The sequence below is a fragment of the Salmo salar genome, chromosome 08, assembly GCF_965601325.2.
Source record: "Salmo salar chromosome 08, fSalSal1, whole genome shotgun sequence".
NCBI classification, from domain to species: Eukaryota; Metazoa; Chordata; class Actinopteri; order Salmoniformes; family Salmonidae; genus Salmo; species Salmo salar.
This window is the reverse complement of record NC_138298.1, coordinates 18,814,469-18,841,041: the sequence shown is the minus strand read 5'-3', so window position 1 is coordinate 18,841,041 and position 26,573 is coordinate 18,814,469. Positions and strand designations below refer to the sequence as shown.

At 42.6% G+C, this 26,573-nt stretch overlaps 1 protein-coding gene across 2 annotated transcripts in view; it reads left to right on the top strand.

The window, feature by feature from the left end:
- The first annotated feature begins 2,599 nt into the window (after window positions 1-2,599).
- LOC106610163 (WD repeat-containing protein 17) overlaps window positions 2,600-26,573 on the top strand; it is a 28,931-nt gene continuing 4,957 nt past the window's right edge. For both annotated transcript variants that reach the window (XM_045722711.2, XM_014209341.3), the window contains exons 1-16: window positions 2,600-2,659; window positions 14,061-14,189; window positions 14,485-14,668; window positions 15,414-15,644; window positions 16,849-17,100; window positions 18,781-18,903; window positions 19,387-19,574; window positions 19,774-19,942; window positions 22,528-22,619; window positions 22,868-23,037; window positions 23,413-23,577; window positions 24,027-24,229; window positions 24,621-24,770; window positions 25,302-25,432; window positions 25,738-25,863; window positions 26,082-26,237. In XM_045722711.2, coding sequence (XP_045578667.1) covers window positions 14,067-14,189; window positions 14,485-14,668; window positions 15,414-15,644; window positions 16,849-17,100; window positions 18,781-18,903; window positions 19,387-19,574; window positions 19,774-19,942; window positions 22,528-22,619; window positions 22,868-23,037; window positions 23,413-23,577; window positions 24,027-24,229; window positions 24,621-24,770; window positions 25,302-25,432; window positions 25,738-25,863; window positions 26,082-26,237 — 2,463 coding nt within the window. In that variant the 5' untranslated portion in view covers window positions 2,600-2,659; window positions 14,061-14,066. The remainder of the gene's footprint in view (window positions 2,660-14,060; window positions 14,190-14,484; window positions 14,669-15,413; window positions 15,645-16,848; window positions 17,101-18,780; window positions 18,904-19,386; window positions 19,575-19,773; window positions 19,943-22,527; window positions 22,620-22,867; window positions 23,038-23,412; window positions 23,578-24,026; window positions 24,230-24,620; window positions 24,771-25,301; window positions 25,433-25,737; window positions 25,864-26,081; window positions 26,238-26,573) is intronic.

The window sequence follows — 26,573 nt, the reverse complement described above, 5'->3', positions numbered from 1 at the left end:
AGTATTAGCCTGTGAAACTGCCGGTCTGTCGTTCTTGTTTTTCTGTGTTCACATTTAGTTAATAAAATATAATGATGAACATGCAACCCGCTGCGCCTTGGTCCTCTCTACCCAACGACAACCGTTACACATCACAAGAGATATGTTCCCAAAACACAAAAACGGTCCTGTTGTGCGGATGATTCTACAAAGTTTTTTTAGGGTGCAAAAAAACACCTGATTTTACAAGAATGTTCCCATAAGACATTTAAGCTGTTTTTTAAAAAGGTTCCCAGAATATTTAATTAAGTTGTGGGAATAGTGTGGTGGGAACATTGTGGAGACATCACAAAAGACATGTTCCCAAAACACTAAAACTATCCAGTTATACAATATTTATTTTAGGGTGCAAAAAACATTTGCCTGATATTACAAGAACGTTCCCAGAACACATGTAGTATTTTCTTTGAAGGTTCCCAGAATGTTGCATTAGGTTGTGGAACCAGTCTGGTGCGAACATTGTGGGGAAATATTTTATTCAAACATATACATTTTGGGGGAGTGCTCTGGGGTGGTTGTTATAGGTGTTGTGCACAACATTTTTTGTGAACGTTAGAACATTGCAGGGATATTTCATCTAAAACATTTTTATAAATAAATAGATTTTATCAGAAACATTCTCAGAATGTTTTTGGGATGTTATCAGCCTAGACCTTAGCTGCTTTTAGCAACGCTAGTATACATTAAACTTGGGTCTGTTGTAGACCCATGCAGTTTCTCTCCACTTACCTCATGCACGTGCACCATACTTGCACAAGAAAAGCAAGAACTTGTGGGGTACTTTAATTTTGACATGAGGGAAGCAGAGAGGAACTGCTTGGTTTGTTTTTTCACTTTGGTCTTGGTTATTTACTTGGTTATGAGGTTGAAGGTGGTATTGTCAAGGGAAGGGATAGCCAGTTGCCTTGTGCATTTACACATTCTGCATTCGTGGAGATGGGCTGTGCTGCTTTGAGCTGCAGTGGATTCATGTTTAACTGTTTATTTATCTTCAAAGGTTAATTCAGCTATGTCTGTGACTCAATTTCCTTTTTTGGTGTCATGTAGAGTTGTGTCTTTTAATATTTTCTCCACTGTAGCCTAAACATGGACATTGGACAACCTGCACCACTCCCTCGCTGTAAATAAACCATTCAGCACTTGAAGACCTGGTTACAAGTCATGCCTTCCTACATCTCCCTTGGCTACTATGGTTCTGCTATTTTACACTATTATTTGCATAACATAATAATAGTAATAATTTATAGCCCCCCTCTCTCTCGCTCTCTTTTGCGCTCTCTCCCTTTCTCTCTCTCTCTCTCTCTCTCACACACACACACACACACACACACACACACACACACACACACACACACACACACACATACATATACACACCCACCCCTTCCTGTGGTTGTTGTTTATCAATTTTAGGGGAAATGACGTCTCTATCTAGTCCTTCCATAGGCACGTATATTGAATGATGTGGTGCTGCATGTGAATTGCTTTCCTGTTATTGGCTACTCTCCTGATGCGAATAGCATATTTATGTACACAAATATTATAGCTGAAAAAGATATTATATACTGAATTACTTATACTGAAATTATAATTTGGTGTCGGATTCCATCAATATTTCTTTACATTATAAATGTAGCTTTTTGGGCTTTAGAATTGGCAACATTGCACCTGTGCACAAGTCATGTCAATCTATTTCAGTCATTTCTGATCCGTCAGCCTTCCCCTGTCGTGTAAATTCACACACTCACATTGCTTTCATTCTTTCACTGCTGTTACTAAACAGACAGTTTCCCTCCTAGTCGCCTCAAAAACAGATGTTTTAGCCAGAGTAGTGCTGCCATCTTCTGGTCATTCCGTGGTAGGACACATGTATCGTTCATCATAATTGGGAGTCGCACTCAATATTGTTTTTCCGTTTGGTGCATTCAGCTAGGTGCGCATTATACACCCCTCCTCTTTTTACTCACAAATGCAGGCGCATTGTTTACCAATTTATTATTCGTTTTTAATCTGATTGATTCACAAAGCAATGTGGTAATGTATAGGCTATCATCAGCTTTGAATTACCCAAATATCTATTCATATAACGTCTATTTATCCAGTCAATCAATTCCCACCGATTTTCTTAAATTATACATGACTTATACTATTACATAAGACGATCATGATAGGGAACACCAAAACTAAATGTATTGTAGCCAATGTAGGCTATACCCATTATCATTACACACAGTGCTTGGAATTACGAATTAGAATACGTGAGTATTTCGAACCCTCTAACAACGGAATAGAAAATGATCGAGTTCTTTTGGTTGGACTACAATCTGGCGAAGCCTGTCTATGGCGGCTAGGCACCGCCTACTGGTCAAGATGACTCTAAATAAACCACTGATATGCCTTTAACCGTGAAACTGACGCCTGGTATCTTTGATTGCCAGGCTAAACAACCAATGGATGTCTAGAAAGCAACAGCGTGACTAACACAGTCCGCTGAGGTAGCCAATCGTTGCAGCCGCAGCAAAGCCTATTTGAGCCTAGTACGTCCTCTAACTCTCCGACAGTTTGTGTCTGAGCAGCGATTTCAGCACCTCTTCGCTGTCTTCTGACAGCATCACCGAAGGTAAGAAGACTCAATAATGGCACTTTCTTATTCCACTTTGAATGATTTTAAAACGTCCCTTAGATATTCAGGAACTCAGACAGATAAAGTGTAGTATTTTAAACATCCTTTGTGGTTTAATTAGCTCATAAATACATAACCATGTGGGGGTTATCAGGCTGATCGTATTGAATAGACTGGAGTGGAGTCGCCGACGCACCCTTAGATACTGTGGAAACTCGCTGGAACTCTGGGTCCACAACCCATATGTCAACACATTGTGTCATGTATGCAGGATAAACTTGCTTGTAACTTACACATTGCGCGGGTCATGCTCTTGAACAGAGTGGGTATTGCAATGTAGCTGCAGCTTATGCTACTATGATAGGGGGTAGGATAAACTAAGCAAGCGCTAAGTAGCCTAGTCCACCTGGTATGTTACAGTAAATCTGGGACAAGAGTGGCAGCATGCAGAGTTTACTCAAAAAGTATATTTATTCTACACATACGCATGTGAATCATTACATTGGTGGTTTTAGCTTGAATGCTATTACTGCAGATGAGTTTGATCCACCAGACAGCAGTGCTAACGTACTGTTGCCTAGTGTTTCATGTAAGTAAAAGCCTACCACTGCCAACGACATGCTGATGTGTTGAATGGCGAGTGCAAACAATCCTCATGTTTACCTGTGTTTTATGTTATCACACGTTGCTCTGCGTTTTGCATTGGCGCCTTGCATGCAGTGGAACACTGCGTTCCCAGGTGAATTCTCTCTGTCTCCCCACACTGACAGCCAGCAGTGGCATACTCAGGGGTCTCTATTAAACATTTCACATTGTAGTCATTTAGCAGACGCTCTGATCCAGAGCGACTTACAGTCAAGTGCATTCATCTTAGCATAGCAAGGTGGGACATCCACGTATCACTGGCATATTAACTCTGCCGTTACACAGCACACTGTCATCAACCACCTGTCAGCAAATCACCACGTCGATAAACATATCCTAAACGCTCAGCGTCAGTTAGAGGAGAGGAACGACGGAGACAGAATCCACTGAGGATACTGTAGCGAGTAACAGGTGTTTCGTTCTCACACATGAACTGACTGAATTCATTAAGACTAAGCTATTATTAGCTGCTAGTGGCTCTGCGTACTGTATCATAAAAGTACTGGAGAGGACAAGAGCAAATAGACGCCATACTGTCCTATATACAGTCCAGCATGATATTGGGGAACTAGGGTGAGAAGCGTTTAAACGTGTCTGTTGATATAACCTAGTTTTGAGTCTGCAGAGGTTGTGTCCATCTTAAAGTTACCCACAGGGTTCTTGATTGTCAACGTGACTGTGATTGTACAGGTGTGCAAAAGAGGATTTCGTCTTTGTTCATTTTTGTCAGGACTGGACGACATTATTTACAGGCTGATATACGTCACCTTTCACAGTACTGGCACTGTATTTATAAACTGTTGGCCAATCGAGAGCTTGGGACTTTAAGGGTCTACCTGCATTTTTGACAAAATTGAGTTATTGACATAGCCTTATTCTGTTCAATGTATTCCCACTGCTTCACTTTTCCTAAGGAAGTTCAGGAGTAACAATGTGCTTAACAAGTCACATAATAAGTTGCATGGACTCACTCTGTGTGAAATAATAGTGTTTAACAAGATTTTTGAATGACTACCTCGTCTCTGTACCCCACACATACAATAATCTGTGTAAGGTTCCTCAGTCGAGCAGTGAATTTCAAACACAGATTCAACCACAAAGACCAGGGAGGTTTTCCAATGCCTTGAAAATAAGGGCACCTATTGGTAAAATTTAAAAAAGCAGACATTGAAAATACCTTTGAACATGGTGAAGTTATTAATTACACTTTGAAGGTATATCAATACACCCAGTCACTACAAAGATACAGGCGTCCTTCCTAACTCAGTTGCCGGAGAGGAAGGAAACCGCTCAGGAATTTCACCATGAGGCCAATGGTGACTTTAAACAGTTACAGTGTTTAATGGCTGTGATAGGAGAAAACTGAGGATGGATCAACAAAATTGTAGTTACTCCACAATACTAACCTAAATGACAGAGTGAAAAGAAGGAAGCCTTTACAGAATAAAACATTATCTAAAACATGCATCCTGTTGCAATAATGCACTAAAGTAAAACAGAAAAAAAATTGGGCAAAGAAATGTTACTTTATGCCCTGAATACAAAGTGTTATGTTTGGGGCAAATTCAACACAACACATCACTGAGTATTACGCTTCATATTTTCAAGCATGGTGGTGGCTGCATCATGTTATGGGTCTGCTTGTCATCGGCAAAGACTAGGACGTTTTTTGGGATAAAAATAAATGTAATAGATCTAAGCGCAGGCAAAATCCTAGAGAAAAACCTGGTTCAGTCTGCTTTCCACCAGACACTGGGAGACAAATTTAACTTTCAGCAGGACACTAATCTAGAACACAAGGCCAAATATACACTGGAGTTGCTTACCAAGAATTGTCAATAAATTTACAAAATATATAAAAACATGTTTTCATTTTGTAATCATGGGGTATTGTCTGTAGATGGGTGAGGAAAAAAAATATTTTATCAATTTTGATTTCAGGCTGCAACAGAACAAAATGTGGAATAAGTCATGCGGTATACCCTAATTCATGTTGTGAGGTTCGAAAGAATACCATATAAAAATTGCTGACACCATTCAAACCAATGAGGGTCCTGAACTTAAAGCCAATTATCTCAGATCCATCTTGTTGCAGATAGAACCTTATCGTCCCAAGCTCTCCAAATGTAGATTTAGCATATTGTTTTGTTGCACAGTATGTTGTAGCCTACCTATCACATGAGAATACCTCAGTTCAGATGCTGGCCTATTCTTCCATGTGTCAGATGAGTTAATCTCTGTTTCTAACTGGATGTGTCTCAACTAAACTAATGATAGCACGGCATTATGGAAAGCCTAATGATGGAGGATATTGTGGTGAACCATCTGCATTATTAACAGTTAGATTGGGGATACAGTGTCCCTCTGGTTTCATTTCGGTAGCTCTTATAAACCATTCCCACAGGTCAACACCATGATCCTAGGAGGTGTTTGGTTTCCACTATGCATATTTCCGTAGGTCCACACACAACACAGATCTGACACCACACAACGTGAATGGCGTTCTCAGGTGGAAATAGTCAAACACTCACACACACACACACAACCATAAATAAATAATTAAATCTATTCAACTCAATCCATAGCACTCTAAGGTCAGGGGTCAGGGAGAAGAGAGAGGAAAGAGTGTGGGTAATCATCCTACTGACTGACATCCTACGCACGACTTAGGTTCTTACTAGATCGTAGTGTGTTAGAGTGAGAGAATGGCTCCTGTAGCCTGTAGGCTAGGGTTGAGTCTCAAATGGCACCCTATTCCCTATGCAGTGTACTTTTTGTTGCCATAGGACTTTAGTCAAAAGTAGTGCACTACATAGGGAAAAGGGTTCTATTTGTGACACAGGTTAGTTGATGTCAGGTGGCATTGAGTGTACCGTGAGCACAGGACCAGACTTCAGCCAATAGGAAATCAGACTTAGTTCAGTATCCTCTGCAAGTCACTTTCACTGTCAATCATGCTGATCCCCTTAGGGCACAGAGGAGTGTGTGTGTGTGTGTGTGTGTGTGTGTGTGTGTGTGTGTGTGTGTGTGTGTGTGTGTGTGTGTGTGTGTGTGTGTGTGTGTGTGTGTGTGTGTGTGTGTGTGTGTGTGTGTGTGTGTGTGTGGTGTGTGTGTGTGTGTGTGTGTGTTGTGTGTGTGGATGGCAACTACGTAGACCTAGTCCTGTTCCACTCTCATGCAGCCACAACACTGCGAAATATCAATTATGTAGCGTATGGAATTGGAAACTGGACTTTTAAGGCTGTATATTAACATGTTGAATTAAAACATTACGGCTGTTTGTTGCTTCTTTAAAAAGGATCATGGACTTAGTGTCCATTTTTGTCCAGCAGTCATTTCTTATAAATGGTTTTCATTTCTTTGAAATGCTTTGAATCTATACATAGCCTTACATGTAGCTTAGTACTTGATGAAAGAGGTCATTTCCATGTAAAACGATCGATGAGTACCAGGATGTGACGTTCATAGGAGCATATCAAACTGGATGTCAAATAAAAGATAAGAGTCTATTTTTATTTATTTAAGGCATATATAAATCTTTCAACCATTTTACATCCTAACAATTGGGAATAAGCAAAGATTTTGATTTCTGGTCTAACAGATGGAAAAGGGGTTTTAAAAAACATGTACCAGGAAAAAGTCTTAAAAGTTAAATAATATCAACACTTATATTTCGTTTTGGAGAAATGTTTCTGCATTCTGTAAGTTTAAGAAACACTGCCTTGTGACTTGAAATTCCGGTCCCAAAAACTGACGTTTTCTAATTTCTCTCCCTGATGAGGAGGGGGGATAAGGAAAGTTCACAGAAGTAACAAGTAAAGGTAGACCTACCAATTAGTTATAGTTTTATATGCATTATCAAGTGAATAAAACTCTAAATTCTGTTACCAAATCAGTAACGGAATTTCCAAAAAATCACTAACGGGATTTTTGGAATTAATTTGGCTACAATCGAAAATCATAGTTGTCACAAACCACAATTGGTTTCACAAATTTGGACAGCACAGTACAGTAGAGTACAGTACAGTACAGTACAGTACGCAGTAGAGTACAGTACAGTAGAGTAAAGAAAAGTACAGTACACAGTAGAGTACAGTACAGTAGAGTAAAGAAAAGTACATTTCAGTACAGTACAGTACACAGTAGAGTACAGTACAGTAGAGTAAAGAAAAGTACAGTTTAGTACAGTACACAGTAGAGTACAGTAAACAGTAGAGCACACTAGAGTTGAGTACACTATAATGTAAAGTACTGTAGTGTACTGAACTATACTCTACTGTGCTGTACTGTACTGAACTCTGCTCTACTCTACTGTACTGAACTCTGCTCTACTCTACTGTACTGAACTCTGCTCTACTCTACTGTACTGAACTCTGCTCTACTCTACTGTACTGAACTCTACTCTACTCTACTGTACTGAACTCTGCTCTACTCTACTGTACTGAACTCTGCTCTACTCTACTGTACTGAACTCTACTCTACTCTACTGTACTGAACTCTGCTCTACTCTACTGTACTGAACTCTACTCTACTCTACTGTACTGAACTCTACTCTACTCTACTGTACTGAACTCTACTCTACTCTACTGTACTGAACTCTACGCTACTGAGCTCTTCTGTGCTGTACTTCAATGTTCAAACTTGTGAAACATAGACGTCTATGATTGATCCGGTCCAGACCAACCAAATGTTGCCTTGTTTGGGGCCAGAGCTCATTAAAGTAATAGTGTGTAGAATAATACCCAAATATGTGGAGGAGGATATTGCGTATTGCTACCTTTGTGTACCTGGTTAGGATACATCACCATGAAGAGAATGACGTTCATATCCATAATTATGTACTTCTGTATAGTACAGATCATGGACACATGATGAAATTCCGTTCCTGCAATTCCGTTACCGATTGTAAATCCACTTCACTTACTGTAGTTCAATACCAAAATATAATTTTTCAAAGTTAAGGAGTCATGTCATAGCTGACACTCCATTATTTCTGCAGACATCTTTGAATCTTAATTCAGAGCAGATATTTAAAATCGTTTTTGGAAAACGTGGTCACTTCTGTTACTAAACTTTGCATCTCCACAGTTCTTCCAGTAACTGTGTTTTAGTAAAATCTTCAGTGTAACTTGTTAAAAGTAGTCCTTGTGCATAGAGTTGTATGGTTTGTTCGACTTTTACGTCAATGTTTTTTGTTTGGCATACATTTTAAAGTGAAAAATCTCATTCTCAGCGCAATTCCGTTACCGTGGAATTGCCCAAGAGCAACACTTTTCATGGATTATTGTCTGTTTCATCGCACAACTTTGATTGTCTCTTGTTTTTCCATAGAAAGAGATTTCCATAAACACTATATTGGAAAACACTTCTGGTGTGTATTGGAAAACACTTCTGGTGTGTGTTGGAAAACACTTCTGGTGTGTATTGGAAAACACTTCTGGTGTGTATTGGAAAACACTTCTGGTGTGTGTTGGAAAACACTTCTGGTGTGTGTTGGAAAACACTTCTGGTGTGTGTTGGAAAACACTTCTGGTGTGTGTGTTGTCAGTGTGTACATCCTTCATTAAATACAACCTATATTTATGTTTATTTATTTTCCCTTTTGTACTTTAGCTATTTGCACATTGTTAAAACACTAAACGTAGCTATAATATGACATTTTAAAAGTCTCTATTCCTTTGAAACTTTGGTTAACTGTTCATTTTTTAATTGTTAATTTCACTTTTGTTTATTATCTATTTTTCCCATGCCAATAAAGCCCTTTGAATTGAGAGAGAGACTCATTACACTAAAAACACCGCATTAACCCCCCATAAAAACACATTGCGTGCTACCCAAACCTTACACAGTACAACACCGTTGTCACGTTCGTTGGAATAATGATCGGACCAAGGTGCAGCGTGAGTAGCGTTCCACATCTTTAATGTAAAGTGAAACTAAGCAACATACAAAAACAATAAAGAATAAACGAAATGTGACGACACATAAACAATATCCCATAACCCACAGGTGAAAAAAAATGCTACTCAAGTATGATCCCCAATTAGAGACAACAATAGCCAGCTGCCTCTAATTGGGAGTCACACCAAAACACCAACATAGAAAAAACAACTGACCTACTCTACCATAGGCTTTTCTGTCAGGACGTGACAACAGTACAATACAATTCACAATCCAGCACCACATTACAAATATACATCCAACCCCTCCTATCCTGCTGTACAGTCAGCCCCCTTGACCCCCCATACCTCCTGAAACATCTCCACACTGTTAATCATTTTATAGAACTCTAAGGCAGAGAGAGAGAGACGGAGAGAGAGAGAGAGAGAGAGAGAGAGAGAGAGAGAAAGAGATATATAGAGAGAGTTTTTATTCTTGTCATCATTTGTTTGGGTAATGTAAATTCCATTACATTTCATGCCAATTAGACCTAATCTTCCTGAAATCAATTCAATTAAATTCCCAGAGTTAGAAGGAAAGGGGGGACTCTACGACAAAGTGGCGAGAGAGGCAGCATATGACTGGCATTTGTAGATCGTGCTGCTGCAAGGTTGCAAAAACCTCTGGTCCTTTGGTGGCTAATTAAACCGTACGGCTGTTCTTCCCTTGGCAGTAAGGCAACGTGGCTGCAGCGATATCGAGCCTTTGAAAACATCCCCAGCTTTCATGTGCAGAGCTGATACAGGCCTAGGAGTCTGAATAATATTACCCAGTGAACATGACCGCGGTCTTGCATTTTGTATTTCAGTCGTCTTCAAAAACATTTGAATTCACTTGGTTGTCGTGAGGAATTTTAATTCATTAGAATTGTTGATCATACATGCCAGGCGTCATACCAGAGAATGAGGGGTCCAAGAAAAGGATAGAACGTTGTAAAACTCTTTATTAGGTTGTGGACTGGTTCTTCCTGCTTCTCCTCTCCTTGGATTGTCCTTGACCTCTGTGACCAGTAACAAACCAACACCGCTTCTGCTTCCAGCAAGTAGTCCTGCAGGACACGTCTCGTCAAGTGATTGGTGTAGCAGTCTGACTGGCTGTAGCTGTAGTGTTTACACTGTAGCTTAATGGAAAGTGCATTGTCAGGCAACTAGACAGAAAAAGCTGCTTTGTGGAAAAGAAGAGGACTTGGTGTCATTAGTCTATACTTAAGCAATAAGGCCCGAGGAGGTGCGTTATATGGCCAATATAGCACGGCTAAGGGCTGTTCATATGCACGACGGAATGTAGTGCCTGGACACAGCCCATTCATTGGCCATATACCACAATACCTTATTGCTATTATAACTGGTTACCAATGTAATTAGACCAGTAAATAATATTTTTTGTCATACTGTGGTATACTGTCTGATATACCACAGCTTTCAGCCAATCAGCATTCAGGGCTCAAACCACCCGTTTTCTAGTTATGATTTTATCATTCGTACTCTGAATGGATGGCTTTACTCTTTCAGCAAGGATGAGCAACTTACACCTCTCTTTCTCACTCACACTCTCTGTCTGTTCTCCCTCTCCCCACCTCTCCCCCATCTCTCTTTTCTCTCCCTCAAGTAGTGTTCAGTGCTACTTCAGTTGAACAGCCTTCCTGAGTCTGTCTCCATCGCCTAGGTAACGCTGCACCAAGTTTCCCCTCTGTCTCTCACTCCCGCAGCCGAGGGTGCTGGGATGTGAGTCCGATCACAGACATAGTCGTGGCATCACCGAACAAACCCACCTACACATCCATCCACCTCTCCTCCACCCATGTCCACCACATGACACACTTAGAATAATACATATACCATTAAGTGACATTACAGTCATGCATACATACATACATGTTTTTTTAACATATGGGTGGTCCGGGGAATCAAAACCACTATCATGGCGTTGCAAGCACTATGCTCTACCAACTGAGCTACCACTTGACTCTGCAGCTAATCCATTCATTCATTAGTTGAAGGTGCATTTGTCATTATACATTATACATTATAATCATTTAGCTGACGCTCTTATCCAGAGCGACTTACAGTAGTGAGTGCATACATTTCTTTTTCATTCTCCTGCTAATTAGAGACTAGTGTGTCTCTAGTCATTACCGTATCTACTGTCCTGTCCACACACACACACACACACACACACACACACACACACACACACACACACACACACACACACACACACACGCACGCCACAGGAGGTTGGTGGCACCTGAATTGAGGAGGGCGGGCTTGTGGTAATGGCTGGAATGGTATCAAATAGAATAAACATGGGTTCTATGTGTTTGAAGCCATTCCATTTGCTCCGAACGCACACTCCCCTCACACACAAACTCTCTCTCTCTCTGTAACGCTTGTCATCTGTAGAAGAAGGGGACCAAAGCACAGCGGGGTGAGTGTTCATATTAATGATTTAATAATAAGAAACACTTCAAACAAACCAAGAACGACAGCCAACAGTTCTGTCAGGTCACAAAATGTACAAAACAGAAAACAACTACCCACAAACCCCAAAGGAAAACAGGCTGCCTAAGTATGACTTCCAATCAGCGACAACGATGTACAGCTGTCCCTGATTGAGAGCCATACCAGGCCAAAACAAAGAAATACAAAGCATAGAAAAAAGGACATAGAATGCCCACCCAAATCACACCCTGACCAAACCTAAATAGAGATAAAAAAGGCTCTCTCAGGTCAGGGCGTGACACTCTCTCTCTCTCTCTCTCTCTCTCTCTCTCTCTCTCTCTCTCTCTCTCTCTCTCCCTCTTTCTCTCTCTCTTTCTCTCTCTCTGTAAAATATCATACAAGGACCCTCCAAGCCCCCTCAACCAACCTCAGATCCTCAGATGAGTTTAGAGACCAATCCCATACTCAAAGTCAGGAATATCTGTATCTCCAGCATCCTGTCTTTTGCCACCATCATTGTCATGCAGATTGAGGCTTTATAATAGAGATTGCTAGCCTCTCTAGACCCAGTGAGGGATCTCTCCACTGTGTCCTTATCACAGAGGCCATTACGCTGATTGCATTGTTACCATTATCTGACGGATGTAGAGAGCCAGCTACACAGGAGGCTGGACCTAGGGATGACAAGGGGGGAACGGTGGGTCCCTGCTAGAGGTTGTGCCGGGTTAGTTAGGTGGGTTGAGGTGTGGGGGAGGTGGACACTGGGTTGTACACTGAGTCAGAGAGAGAATGGAGGAAAACAACTAACATGACTGGGTGTGGGTGAGGTGTGCAGTCAGGGGGTTAGGCCGAGGAAGTGTGTGTTGTTTACGTGACGCTCCTGAGTGTGTGTAGGTACTTGTATGTTTGTGTGTGTATGCATTGTGCATAGGTGTGTATAGGTAGGGGATTTATCATCGTGGTACACGAGTAGGTTCACAGATGTGTGTGTGTGTGTGTGTGTGTGTGTGTGTGTGTGTGTGTGTGTGTGTGTGTGTGTGTGTGTGTGTTTGTGTGTGTGTAGGAGGGGGAGTTATAAGGCACGTCATTTTAATACAGGGTGCTGCTGTTGCCTGGCTACCGGCGGGGGCTGCACTTGTCTCCCACAGACACACACACACACAACTACGCTGCACCAGTCAATGAGTGCACACACACACATACACACACTCCTCCGTCTCTATCTCTGAGACGTACACACAAGGCTCCTCTCTCTTCACTCGCCGGCTCTGTCTTCGCTGTGACAACATCACCACACCTCAGCTCTGTAATCTTAGCTAGCTACCCTTGCCTCTAACAGAGAGCCTTGTCAATCTGTTTAGCTAGCTACCTTCCCTGTAACAGAGAGCCTTGTCAATCTGTTAGCTAGCTACCTTGCCTCTAACAGAGAGCCTTGTCAATCTGTTAGCTAGCTACCGTCCCTCTAATACCTTCCCTGTAACAGCGAGCCTTGTTAATCTTGCTTTGGAGAGACTAGAGGAGGAAGGGATCCTTCTGGAAAATGGACACAGACAATCTGGAGTGGTACACTAAGAACGATGCCGACGTGAAGGTAGGGAAAAGAGGGGAGGAGTAGATAGAACGAGGGGAGGAGAGAGAAGGGGAGGAGAGAGAAGGGGAGGAGTCAAGCTGTGTTTTGTCTATGTGTTTTGTCTGCATTTTGTCGATGTGTTTTGCCTATGTGTTTTGTCTCTGTGTTTTGTCTCTGTGTTTTGTCTACGTACGAGCTCTCGGGTTCTGTTATGTTCTGTTTCTGTCTGGTTTTTAGCATGAGACAGATTATGATCTACAGGACTTTAATGAGGACCAGTCCAACCTTTTGACACAGGATCCGGTGAACTGTCACCTGTTATAAAGCGAAGGGCGCACGGGTAGACGGCATCCCAAGGTTTAAGAGTAGTGGAACTGGCACGAAAGTTGAGTGTACAACTTTCTGTCAGACAGGACACAATGTGTGCTTTCTGATGGTGTCCAAGTCTACTTACCTCGATATTACTAAAGGTGTCCCACAGGGGTCAATTTTGGGACGTGTCCGCTTTACTATTTATATAAATAATAATTGGTCTATCTGCAAAAACCTGTAACATTCATCTGTATGCAGATATCAGTGTTATGTACACTACTGCCGCTACGGCTGACCAGGCTATGTTGGAGCTGCAATCTGATTTTGTCGCCTTGCAGAAGGACCGTGTTGATTTAAAATCGGTACTTAGTGCCGGAAAAACTAAATGTATGCTGTTTTCTAATTCTCGTACAATCCATGAATGACAATCACAGAGCATTGCCTGTGTTCAGGTGTAGTCTCATCTCTTCCTCTTCTCTGTGTGTCGCAGATAAAGATGTCCCAGGTGAAACAGGTGGGCCTGCTGGCTGCCGGGTGCCAGCCCTGGAACAAAGATGTGTGTGCTGCCAGTGAAGACCGGTTCGCTTACTGTGCAACACTTGCTATATATGTCTACCAGGTAATTAGCTTGGCGAACATCAGTGTGTGTGTGTGTGTTTGTGTGCGTGTGCGTCTGTGTGCCAGTGCACGTGTGTGCGCGCATGCGCGTGTGTGCGGCCGCGCTGGCATGCGTGCGTCTCTCTTTGCGTGCGCTCGCTCACTTCCCTGTTGACAGGACATTCAAAAGAGATGTCTAATCTTCAAGTGATTTCTGTCATTGCCGTTTTCCTTGTCTATTGTTATCTATGCCACTCCATCTGTTTACATACGCAATACCAATGTGTTCCTGGTCGTTCCCACCTGCACCCACGCAGCTGGACCACAGATACAATGAGTTCAAGCTTCGAGCCATCATGTCAGAGCACAAGAAGACTATCACAGCCATATCGTGGTGCCCACACAACCCCGAGGTGTTCGCCAGCGCCAGCGCTGACAACCTGCTCATCATCTGGAACGTGGCAGAGCAGAAGATTGTGGCCAGGCTGGATAACACCAAAGGTACTGATGATGAACTATGCCCAGTGGAGGCAGATGTACAGGGGAGTGGGTCGGCCAGAGGTGGGTGTTCAGTAGGGAGAAAACGTTTTGAAACAGAGTGAAACAAGGTGGAGCGGAAAGCTGTGGCCAGACTAGATAACAGCAAATGTACTGAACTATAGAGACACATGGTCTGTATAACGCTAAAGATACTGGTTCTGATCAGTCATCAGAATGGAAATGAGGAATGACTGTGGACCAATGGTAAGGGAGTTTATCTGGGAGTGGGCTCCTCTTTAGACACTACTGATGGGAGACGTGTCAGAGAGGATAGAGAGAGTAGGTTGGGTTGCCTTGGGAGGGTGACTCAGTGTAGTGAAGTGTTTGTGTGCTTAGTAATGTCATTAGTACTGGCTATTGTTGCTGCTACACTGACTCCTATCAGGAGGGAGATGGCTGACGGCTGGGTGGTTTGGTGTTATTTGTTTTTCTAGGAGAGAGTGTGTGTGTGGGTGGATGGGGGGGGTGAATGTGTGTGTTTGGTTTTGTGTGTGTTTTCTTTGTGTGTGTGTGTGTGTTTTCTGTGTGTGTGTGTGTGTTTGCTGTGTGTTTGCTGTGTGTGTGTGTGTGTGTGTTTTCTGTGTGTGTGTGTGTTTGCTGTGTGTGTGTGTGTGTGTGTGTGTGTGTGTGTGTGTGTGTGTGTGTGTGTTGTGTGTGTGTGTGTGTGTATCTAATGTGTCTCTAACCCTTGTGTACCATCAACCAGGCATCCCAGCGTCTCTGAGCTGGTGCTGGAACGCAGGTGACGGCGTGGCGTTTGTGTCCCACCGGGGCCCTCTCTACCTGTGGGCCATCAGCGGGCTGGACGCCGGCGTCACCATCCACAAGGAGGCACACAGCTTCCTGTCCGACATCTGTCTGTTCCGCTGGCACCCCGTCAAGAAGGGCAAGGTGGTGTTTGGACACACGGACGGGAGCCTCTCCATCTTCCAGCCAGGTAAGACTGAGGCTGCATCTCAATAGTCTATAGATAGTCTAGACTGAGGCTGCATCTCAATAGTCTATAGATAGTCTAGACTGAGGCTGCATCTCAATAGTCTATAGATAGTCTAGACTGTGGCTGCGTCTCAATAGTCTATAGATAGTCTAGACTGAGGCTGCGTCCCAATAGTCTATAGATAGTCTAGACTGAGGCTGCGTCCCAATAGTCTATAGATAGTCTAGACTGTGGCTGCGTCCCAATAGTCTATAGATAGTCTAGACTGTGGCTGCGTCCCAATAGTCTATAGATAGTCTAGACTGTGGCTGCGTCCCAATAGTCTATAGATAGTCTAGACTGTGGCTGCGTCCCAATAGTCTATAGATAGTCTAGACTGTGGCTGCGTCTCAATAGTCTATAGATAGTCTAGACTGTGGCTGCGTCTCAATAGTCTATAGATAGTCTAGACTGTGGCTGCGTCTCAATAGTCTATAGATAGTCTAGACTGTTGCTGCGTCTCAATAGTCTATAGATAGTCTAGACTGAGGCTGCGTCTCAATTGTCTAAAGTGGCTTCCTCTCTTTGTCTTATCTCCTTCATTTGCACTGATGTGAAAGAACTGGGCATGCGTTTCCCTATTACAAACTATTTTACATTTGAGTCATTTGGCTAGCAGACACTCTTATCCAGAGCGACTTACAATCATTTTAGTCTGGAAAAACAACCACATATTACAATTATTGCAAGTACAGATGTAGAGTCTAAATTTGAGACAGTTTGCTACAGCAGGAAAATAATCCTGCATCAACAGGAAATGTGAATTATTATGTGGATTATAATTAATGGATATATTTTGTAGAGGTTGATACATTTTTTGTTAGGGCAAATCAAGACTGACATTTTAAAGTGAAAATTACATACTATAGAAGCCTTTTAAAAACCTTGAATACACTACAAGTTTGCATTTCCTGCTGTGCAGGAAAATTCTCAGCAACAAAAGATTGATCAAATTAAGATCTTACATCTGTAGACCCTTCTTCGAAATAGCTGCTATCAGCAGAATCAGTGCCAGGAAGAAAAAACACTTACAACCTTTAAATATGTATTTATTGACTGTTTCTTCCACATGAGAACCTTTATTTGGTACCTCCAGGTATTTCACTAGGGGCTGTGGTGACTTAATTTAGTCAGTTGATGCAGCAGGTCTCCGCTCCTGTCCTAGGATCTAAAAACCAGAAGCACATGTTGCGCCCGGAGTCTTTAGAGGGGACGGACGAGGAGGACCCGGTCACAGCGTTGGAGTGGGATCCCCTGTCTACAGACTACCTCCTAGTGGCCAACCTGCATAATGGCATCCGAATGGTAGACTCAGAGGGGCTCACCTGTGTCACTACCTTCAGCTTCCCCAGTTCAGCTGCCTCTGTACAGTGTCTGGCCTGGGTCCCCAGTGCACCCGGCATGTTCATCACTGGAGGTAAGGACATATTGGGGTAGGGTTTACGGGTAGGGTACAATGGGTTAGGGTGCAGGGTGTAGGGAGGAGGGGAAAGCTGGGTCCCCAGCGCCCCCGGCATGTTCATCACTAGAGGTAAAGAAACGGGGGTAGGGTTTAGGGGGTAGGATATAAGGGGTAGGGTACTTGGGGGTTAACTTCTATGGGCTACGTGGGACGCCTGCGGGACACAACCAGTGAAATATCAGGGCGGCAAATTCAAAAACAACAAAATGTCATAATTCAACTTTCTCAAACATACAACTATTTTACACCATTTTAAAGATACACTTCTCCTTGATGTAACCACATTGTCCGATTTCAAAAAGGCTTTACAGCGAAAGCAAAACATTAGATTATGTTAGGAGAGTACATAGACAAAAATAATCACACAGCCATTTTCCAAGCAAGGACATGTGTCAATAAAACCCTAAACACAGCTAAATGAAGCACTAACCTTTGACGATCTTCATCAGATGACACTCCTAGGACATTATGTTACACAATACATGTATGTTTTGTTCGATAAAGTTCATATTTATATCCAAAAACAGCATTTTACATTGGCGCGTGATGTTCAGAAAATGTATTCCCACCAAAACATCCGGTGAATGTGCACATCAATTTACAAAAATACTCATCATAAACGTTGACAAAATATATAACAATTATTTAAAGAATTATAGATAGACTACTCCTGGATGCAACCGCTGTGTCAGATTTTAAAATAACTTTACGGAGAAAGCACATTTTTCAATATTCTGAGTACATAGCTCAGCCATCACAGCGAGCTATACAGACACCCGCCAAGTTCGGGGAAACCTAAACTCAGAATTAGTATTAGAAATATTCTCTTACCTTTGCTGATCTTCGTCAGAATGCACTCCCAGGACTGCTACTTCCACAAGAAATGTTGTTTTTGTTCCAAATAATCCATATTTATGTCCAAATACCTCCGTTTTGTTCGTGCATTCAGAGCACTATCCAAAGGCATAACGCACGAGCGCGGTACCAGAGACGAAAAGTCAAAATGTTCCATTACCGTACTTAAAAGCATGTCAAACGCTGTTTAAAATCAATCTTTATGGTATTTTTTACGTAAAATTGCGATAATATTCAAACCGGACAATAGCGTATTCATTCAAGGAGAAAAAGAAGGAACGGCGTGCTCGCGTGACTGCGCATATCCAATCCCTTTGTTGCCAGGCAGTCCACTCAGAAACTGAGCTCCTATTATCTGCCCAGTGACAGGAGAATGCTCCAACCACTTTCTGAAGGCTTCAGACAGCCAATGCAACGTAACCCCACGGATACTGTAGTTTCGAAAGGGACTAGAAAGAAGAACTACAATTCTCAGATCCTCCACTTCCTGGTTGACTTTTTCTCAGGTTTTTGCCTGCCATATGAGTTCTGTTATACTCACAGAGACCATTCAAACAGTTTTAGAAACTTCAGAGTGTTTTCTATCCAAATCTACTAATAATATGCATATTCTACTGCCTAGCCCAGACAGGTTAAGATAAGGTCACAGCCCTGGGTTTGTTCTTTACATGAGGTAGGGTATGTATATCAGTGTAGGTAGCTAGAGGTCAGTTGTGTAAGGCTCAGGCCTTTAGAACTTGGGTCAATACCACTGTTCCAACTTGTTCCTTCTGTTTCCAGATTCTCAAATTGGTGTGTTGAGGATATGGAACGTGTCCAGATCTACACCTCTGGACAACTTCAAACTGAAGAAGACCGGCTTCCATGCTTTACATGTGTTAAACTCTCCCCCAGCCAAGAAATGTAAGCATTAGACACACTACTGGCAGATGAGCTCTGATAATCCACAAATTAGGGTAGAATCCACAGTCTGCATCACACTCTTAGAAAATAAGGTGCTATCTACAGCTGTCCAAATAGGAGAACCCTTTGAAGAACCCTTTTTGGTTCGAGGTAAAACCGTTTTGTTTCAATGCATAATCCTTTTGGGTTCCATGTGCAACCCTTTCCACAGAGAGTTGTGTATGGAACCCAATAGGCTTCTACCTAGAACCAAAAAGGGTTACACTATAGGGACAGCCGAAGAACCCTTTTGGGTCCCTTTTTTCTAAAAGTGTACAATAACTTCAGGGTTTTGGATATGAATGACTGATCTTGTGAAATAAGATTGCTATATTTCTTGGAAAAACTGTAACTTTTCTATAGCATAGTGTGTTCTTTCCCCATTCTTGCTATCACCTGACCCCTCCTGACCCCGCCATTATTTGCCTCCTACCCTCTTTTCAGCCTTGAGCTCCATCTCCCCGACAAAGAACCACTACACATCATCCACCAGCGAGGCTGTTCCTCCGCCTACTCTATCCCAGAACCAGGCCTTCTCCCTCCCCCCGGGCCACGCTGTCTGCTGCTTCATGGATGGAGGGGTGGGGCTCTATGACATGGGAGCCAAGAAGTGGGACTTCCTACGAGACCTGGTGAGGGAGGGAGGGGAAGAGATTGGGGGGGGGGGTGAAAAGAAGGGAGGACAAGTGGTAGCAAGGGAGGTAGGGAAATTGGGATGATCGTAAGGGCGTTCTTCTATTTCTTGTTTGTGTCTGCATTTCTGTTGTACATATCTCCCAATCCAGTTCATGTTGAAGAAGACCTGACCATGAAACCATATGTTGTTCTCAGGGTCATGTTGAGACCATATTTGACTGTAAATTCAAGCCAGACGACCCCAACCTGTTGGCGACAGCCTCGTTTGACGGGACCATTAAGGTGTGGGACATCAACACCCTCACGGCGGTTAATACGTCTCCCGGCAACGAGGGTGTGGTCTACTCTCTGTCCTGGGCTCCTGGTAAGACATGGGGAGAGAACACACACAGACCATAATACTTTGGGTGTTTCTCAATATGCATTCTACCGTGTTCCACACTCTCGTGCTCCGAGTGCATTCTCCGAGGACGTTCTTGTGAGGACGAGAGTGTGGAGATCGCATAAAACATGACATTTGAGAAGCACTCCCCTCAGCGTATTGCCTCACGCTGCACCTCCCCATTCAGTGAACCTTCTTCCAGCCAGGTGTCGTGTCTTTGGCATCATTAAACTGAAGACTGTTAGTTTATCAAATCAATTCTCTGTAATTATTGTTACGTGATTAACTAATCAGGTAAATGTAATTAACTAGGAAGTTGGGGCACCAGGGAAAATATTCAGATTACAAAGTTATAATTTTCCTAATAATATAACTTTCAGATATTTTAATATCTGCTCAATTAGTCTTTTAATTAATGAATTATTCTTTACCTCACGTTAGTCTCATTCCAAACGTCGTAAATTGTTGGTTATCTGCACGAACCCAGTCTTCACTATGAATCCATTCTACATTATTTATTAACTAACTAAATAATAACAGAAATGCACATACAAACAAACAAAGTAGATATGGTTACAAGGAAATGATAGGGGATGTGCCCTAGTGGGCTAAACCGATATTACGGCTTGGTGGACAAAAGGGAAGTGGTTGTATACTGAGAAAGGCGGGAATTACGCAAATGAATCACTACACACTTGATAATCACATTCATTGAAATGCTAATCCTTTGCACATGAACACTCAGTCATTCGGGAATAATTGCAATCAATATATATATTTACGCTCAGTGTGTCGTCGTGATCTCTGTTGGGATCGTCCGTCTTTCTATTGGAGAGTTTGTCCGCCCTCTTTCTCTCTCTTCCGTGGTCAGAATGGATAGTTCCGAGTAACATTCAGCAATGTTGTTATAGAATAGATGTTTCGGCGGTTGTCGGCCTTCACATTCAATGGTATAGAATTCCTAGCTGCAGACTAGTAATTAGTATCAAAGATTTGCTCTTATTCTGTCAGTATCGATAGTCTCAGAGTTTCAACAACCATTACAACCTTAGCTTATACTCAGGTTTATGGTCTGGTCTCAAACCTTAGCCCTCTCGTGGTAATCGAGGTAAGCTGGTCTGAAGGGAATTCCTCCCTGTGGGCGTTATATTCATAACAGTAGAAAGAGGCTGTCCCATGACGCCAGATCAATGTGTGTGCTCATGGGGCGGGCCAATGATTTAGTTCAACTTTAAAGGGAAATGGAGTTTCCTTCATTAAACAGTTTAAAATCACATTACGTAATTTTACAAATAGTTTCATCTTTACTCATTAATTTTATACAACAATTAGATGCAAGCCTCACAACTGAGACTCTTGTATAAACAGAGTTATGGTAATGTGGCTGTATTGTCTCTCATGAGTTTCACGAAATTGTACAAAACGGACCAGTTCGTAGCTGGATTCTTCACCGACCGTGTACACCTTCTCCAAAACATGGAAATTGTTCAGATCTCAAGTTCTGTGATGTGGAAGAGGTTCCTTTGTTCTCCTGTGAACCTCACTCCCTCTCTACTCTGGCCATGAGGAGAGAACTCCTTTAGGAATTTATGACCTGCCTAACAGAGCCTGGGTGTAGGGGGAAGAGAGAGAGGGGGATGGTGCAGAGAGAGGGGGATGGTGCTCGCTGTACCCAAAGAGGGCCACGTCATGACACAGGACAATGGCAACAATAGAGACGGAACAAGTTATACATAAAGCAAATGTTTTACTTCATAACTATCAGCTAGCTATATGTGAATCGTAATAATCTAGCTAACCAGATAGTTTAACAGGCAAAAATGACCTAAAACGAATGTTATGCAAGGTAGATGTCAATTCTTCGTTAGTAGCTAGCTACCAATTCTTCATGGCTATCTAGCTAGCTAACAGTAGTAGCTAACAAGTCTCCCTATTGAATTACTAGGCTTGTTATCTCTGCACAGTACAGTAGATGTTGTAGGCAGGTAAACATGCCAAAAATAACACAGTATGCATTTCTTAATGTATCAAGAAAAAACATTGTAGTCAGTTTATTTTCTCTCGCTTCAGCTCAAATAATGGCCATTGCTTTCAAGAATTTTGCGTGTTTTTTTTACATGGTTGCGTCATATTTCTGTGCACACTTTCCATTGAAGCTTGCGTCTATGCACGCGTCAAAATATATACAAATGGAGTACGCAGCCGAGAAGTGCCCGCGTATCCCGTTTCGCATACTTTGATATGCACTCATACGCCGACCTTCCCATGCTCGAAACACCCTTTATATACCATAATTCGTCATGTCGACTTTTATTTTGAGAACTGCTCTGCTGGTGATGAATAGATGTTTTATGAACGCCTTAAGTATATATTTTCAAGTAAAGTGTTACCTTGAGTTCTTTCCCATTAATAATGATTTACTGAATATAAATTAAGAAGTCAACGTTATGCATTTTTTTTTTTTTATGATTCAAACCAAGTTATTAAATATGTTGCGCTTTCTTGCGTTCGTTCATTTGGAAGTCGTAAATATGTCTCTTGTTATCTTTGTGTGTGTTCTTCGAAAGGAGACCTGAACTGCATAGCTGGAGCCACGTCCCGGAACGGTGCATTCATCTGGGATGTGAAGAAAGGCAAGATGATCACACGATTCAATGAGGTACGTCAACAACACTGACGAAAAACATGACAGTCATAAGGGCTTTTCACACTACTGAGCCGAACCGAGCTAAACCAAACCAAGCTGTACTGAGCTAGCCTGGTTACACATCCACTAGCCAGCACAGTTTTGTTCGGGTCGGCACGATAGTGTGAAAAGGATAATAGAGTGATTTATCAATAATTTCTTTAGTTTATCAACAAAATAAATTATGTCATAGCCTTTTTGTTCCCTTGTGTACTCAACAGCATGGGAATAATGGTATCTTCTGTATCGCATGGAGCCATAAGGACTCTAAAAGAATAGCCACATGTAGTGGTGACGGCTTTTGCATCATTAGGACCATCGACGGCAGGGTCTTACACAAGTACAAGCACCCTGCTGCTGTGTTTGGTTGTGACTGGAGCCAGAATAACAAGTAAGAGTCCAGCTGTGTTGTTCACCTTTCATACTGTATAACAAGTATACTGGGAAATGTTGTGAGTTACCTATACTCTAATAGATTTCTTTCTTTCTTTCTTTCTTTCTTTCTTTCTTTCTTTCTTTCTTTCTTTCTTTCTTTCTTTCTTTCTTTCTTTCTTTCTTTCTTCTCTTTCTTTCTTTCTTTCTTTCTTTCTTTCTTTCTTTCTTTCTTTCTTTCTGTCTGTCTGTCTGTCTGTCTGTCTGTCTGTCTGTCTGTCTGTCTGTCTGTCTGTCTGTCTGTCTGTCTCTCTTTCTCTCTCTGTATCTATCCCTCTCTCTCTCTTTCTTTCTCTCACTCTTTTTGTCTTTCTCTCTCTCTCTCCATTCCCAGAGACATGATAGCCACCGGTTGTGAGGATAAAAACGTGCGAGTGTACTACCTGGCCACCAGTTCTGACCAGCCACTCAAGGTGTTCACGGGTCACCTGGCCAAGGTGTTCCACGTGCGCTGGTCTCCTCTCCGAGAGGGTATTCTCTGCAGTGGCTCAGATGACGGGTACATGCAGTACATTAATACATCATTCATATATGTTCTTTCACTGAGTCTCACATCACATTGCATTAGGGTAATGTATCACATCCACCAATGTGTAACAGTACCTGCATAATGCATGGTAAACACTTTGTACTGATACACAGATACTCATGGTAGTTATTTGATATGCTACCATTATCAATACAGATGCCATTGGTTTGAGTAGTCACTCTATTATGTATATGGGAGTCCGTATATAACCTCTCTCTCTCTCTCTCTCTCTCTCTCTCTATCTCTCTCGGTCTCTCTCTCGCTCCCTCCCTCTCTCGCTCCCTTTCTCCCTCTCTCTCTCGCTCCCTTTCTCTCTTTCTTTCTCTCTCTCTCTCTCGCTCCCTCTCTCTCTCTCTCTCTCTCTCTCTCTCTCTCTCGCTCCCTTTCTCTTTCTCTCTCCCTCCCCCTCCCCTCTCCAGGACTGTGCGTATCTGGGATTATACCCAGGATGCCTGTATCAACGTGCTGAGTGGTCACACGGCGCCGGTCCGAGGCCTGATGTGGAACACGGAGGTGCCCTACCTGCTGACCAGCGGCAGCTGGGACTACACCATTAAAGTCTGGGACACCCGGGACGGAACCTGCCTAGACACCTGCTACGACCACGGCGCTGATGTTTATGGTACCAGTCCTCAGTAATGAATCAGGAACAACACACTGCAGCCACCATCAAATAGATTCAGCCACAGGCCCAGGATCATTTCTAGACTGCAAACTGACCCACCAGAAGCCCAAACATATAATATTTGACTAAAACATTATCATCTCAAACCTTGCTTGGGTTTTCATACAATCACATATCTCTCTTTATTATGCGTGGGAATCAACATTAAAATCACTTGGAGCTGATTTGTTCACAAAACTTTGGGGGCCAAGTAAAATCATCCGCGGACCACCAGTTGGGGAAACCTGCTATGCTTTATAGAGGCCACTGAATGTGAAGTTAAATATATAGAACTGTCTCTACCCTGACACTGTGTCTGTAATACTGTAACCTGATCTGATTCCTCCAGGCCTGACCTGCCACCCCAGTCGTCCGTTCACCATGGCCTCATGTTCCCGGGACTCTACGGTCAGGTTGTGGTCCCTCACTCCGCTCATCGCTCCTCTCCTGGTCAACGTCCTGGCTGACCACAGCTGGGACGACATCATCGGCAACACGGGTCAGTCAAATGTTCCGATACTGAAGAAATGTTTTGTGTAGAACATGTACAGTGGAGGGTAAGGCACGTAAACACCCTTATTTTGTGCCAGCGTTTACCCACCTTTCGCTGAAAAAAAAATGCATTGAAAATATAGGGAGCGTAACTTTACTCACCGCGAACTGCGGTTAGCGTTTGTCCGTCTATTTCTTTTTACCTCTACATCACTGACCATGTAGAATAAGGAGTCGTGTTAGTTCTATGTGCTACATTTCTATCTGTATACACTCCAGGATTAGGGATTCATCAGTAAACACTCTTTATCACTCTCCCATCAGACACTATGACTATATTGTTACAGAAGTGTTGATTACTCATGACATCAATATGTTGATTGCTCATAACTCTGTCTCGACTGTGAGAGAGTGATACCACAAATATTTATCAGTCCAAGCACGACATAGCCTCACAAGAACAATTATTCTGAATGACATCAGTCTGAATCTGTGTGTGTCTGTATGGTAGAGTACTATATCCCCTCCTCTCCTCCAGATAGGGCCATGGTGCCTGGTGCTACCCCTCTGCTCTGTGGGAAGGTGTCCAGAGACATCAAGCAGGAGCTGGATAAACTCTCCAGTGAAGTACGGATGAAGAAACTCAGGTGGTTCTCCGAATGTTTCTCTGTGAGTATATTTACTTGCAATTTTCCTGAAATTAATAGCACTCTATTTACGGTCATTTTGTTATTCCATTCCCGTAGTCCAGACACATGGTTTTAATCTGATGGTTTGATGGAAGTACAGGAGTTTTTTCCTTGGTATAGTTTTACGTCATCAGGTATCAAATAACCTATAGATAACCCTTCAGGTTAGTACTCCTATTTGGTAGTAATATTGGCACATATTACTGGAATCACCATGTATTATGTACTGTACTACCTACTCTTATGAAGTGCTTATGAAAACTTTTTCTATGTTCTTTCCTCCAGCCACCAGGGGGCAGTCATAACCTGTGGGACCTGGTGTCAGTGATCAACGGGCAGGACGACAGTCTGCTTCCCCAGAGCTACGGCAAGGGCATCATGCACATGAAACACTTGGTCCGCTTCAAAACCGTAAGTCGACCACTGACTGACTGACTGTCTCATCTCACACATGATCCAGTCCCTTCAGATCTGCAAACATCCAAGGGTTAGGGCCAAAGGAAAGGGGGATGGAGTGATTTTGGACCAAGCGTATGAATCACATTTCTAAGGGGTTCGTTTTCAAAAGAACATCAAACGTTTCACGACTATTCACTTACAGTACACGTTTCAATGTGTCTGTTCTGTAGTCTGAGGCCCAGGAATTGACCATAGTGAAGATGTCTAAGTTCGGCGGGGGGATCGGGGCTCCCAGTAAAGAGGAGAGACTGAGAGACGCAGCAGAGATCCATCTGAGACTGGGGCAGATCCAGAGATACTGTGAACTCATGGTGGAACTGGGAGAGGTAATGGTCTGATTTATTATAGGTCCTAGGCTACACTCTTAGAAAAAAAGGGTTCCAAAACGATTCTGCGGCTGTCCCCATGGTAGAACCCTTTTTGCTTCGAGGTAGAACCCTTTTTGGTTCCTGGTAGAACTCTTTTGGGTTCCGTGCAGAAGGGTTTTACCTGGAACCAAAAGGGGTTATTCAAAGCGTTCTCCTATGGGGACAGCCTTAGAACCATTTTTGGTACTAGATAGCACCTTTTTTCTGTAAGTGTAGAACAACTATGGGTGTATCAGGAACAATACATGGACTCATATGGCATTACAGTATGTCCCTCATTAAAGGGTGTCCATT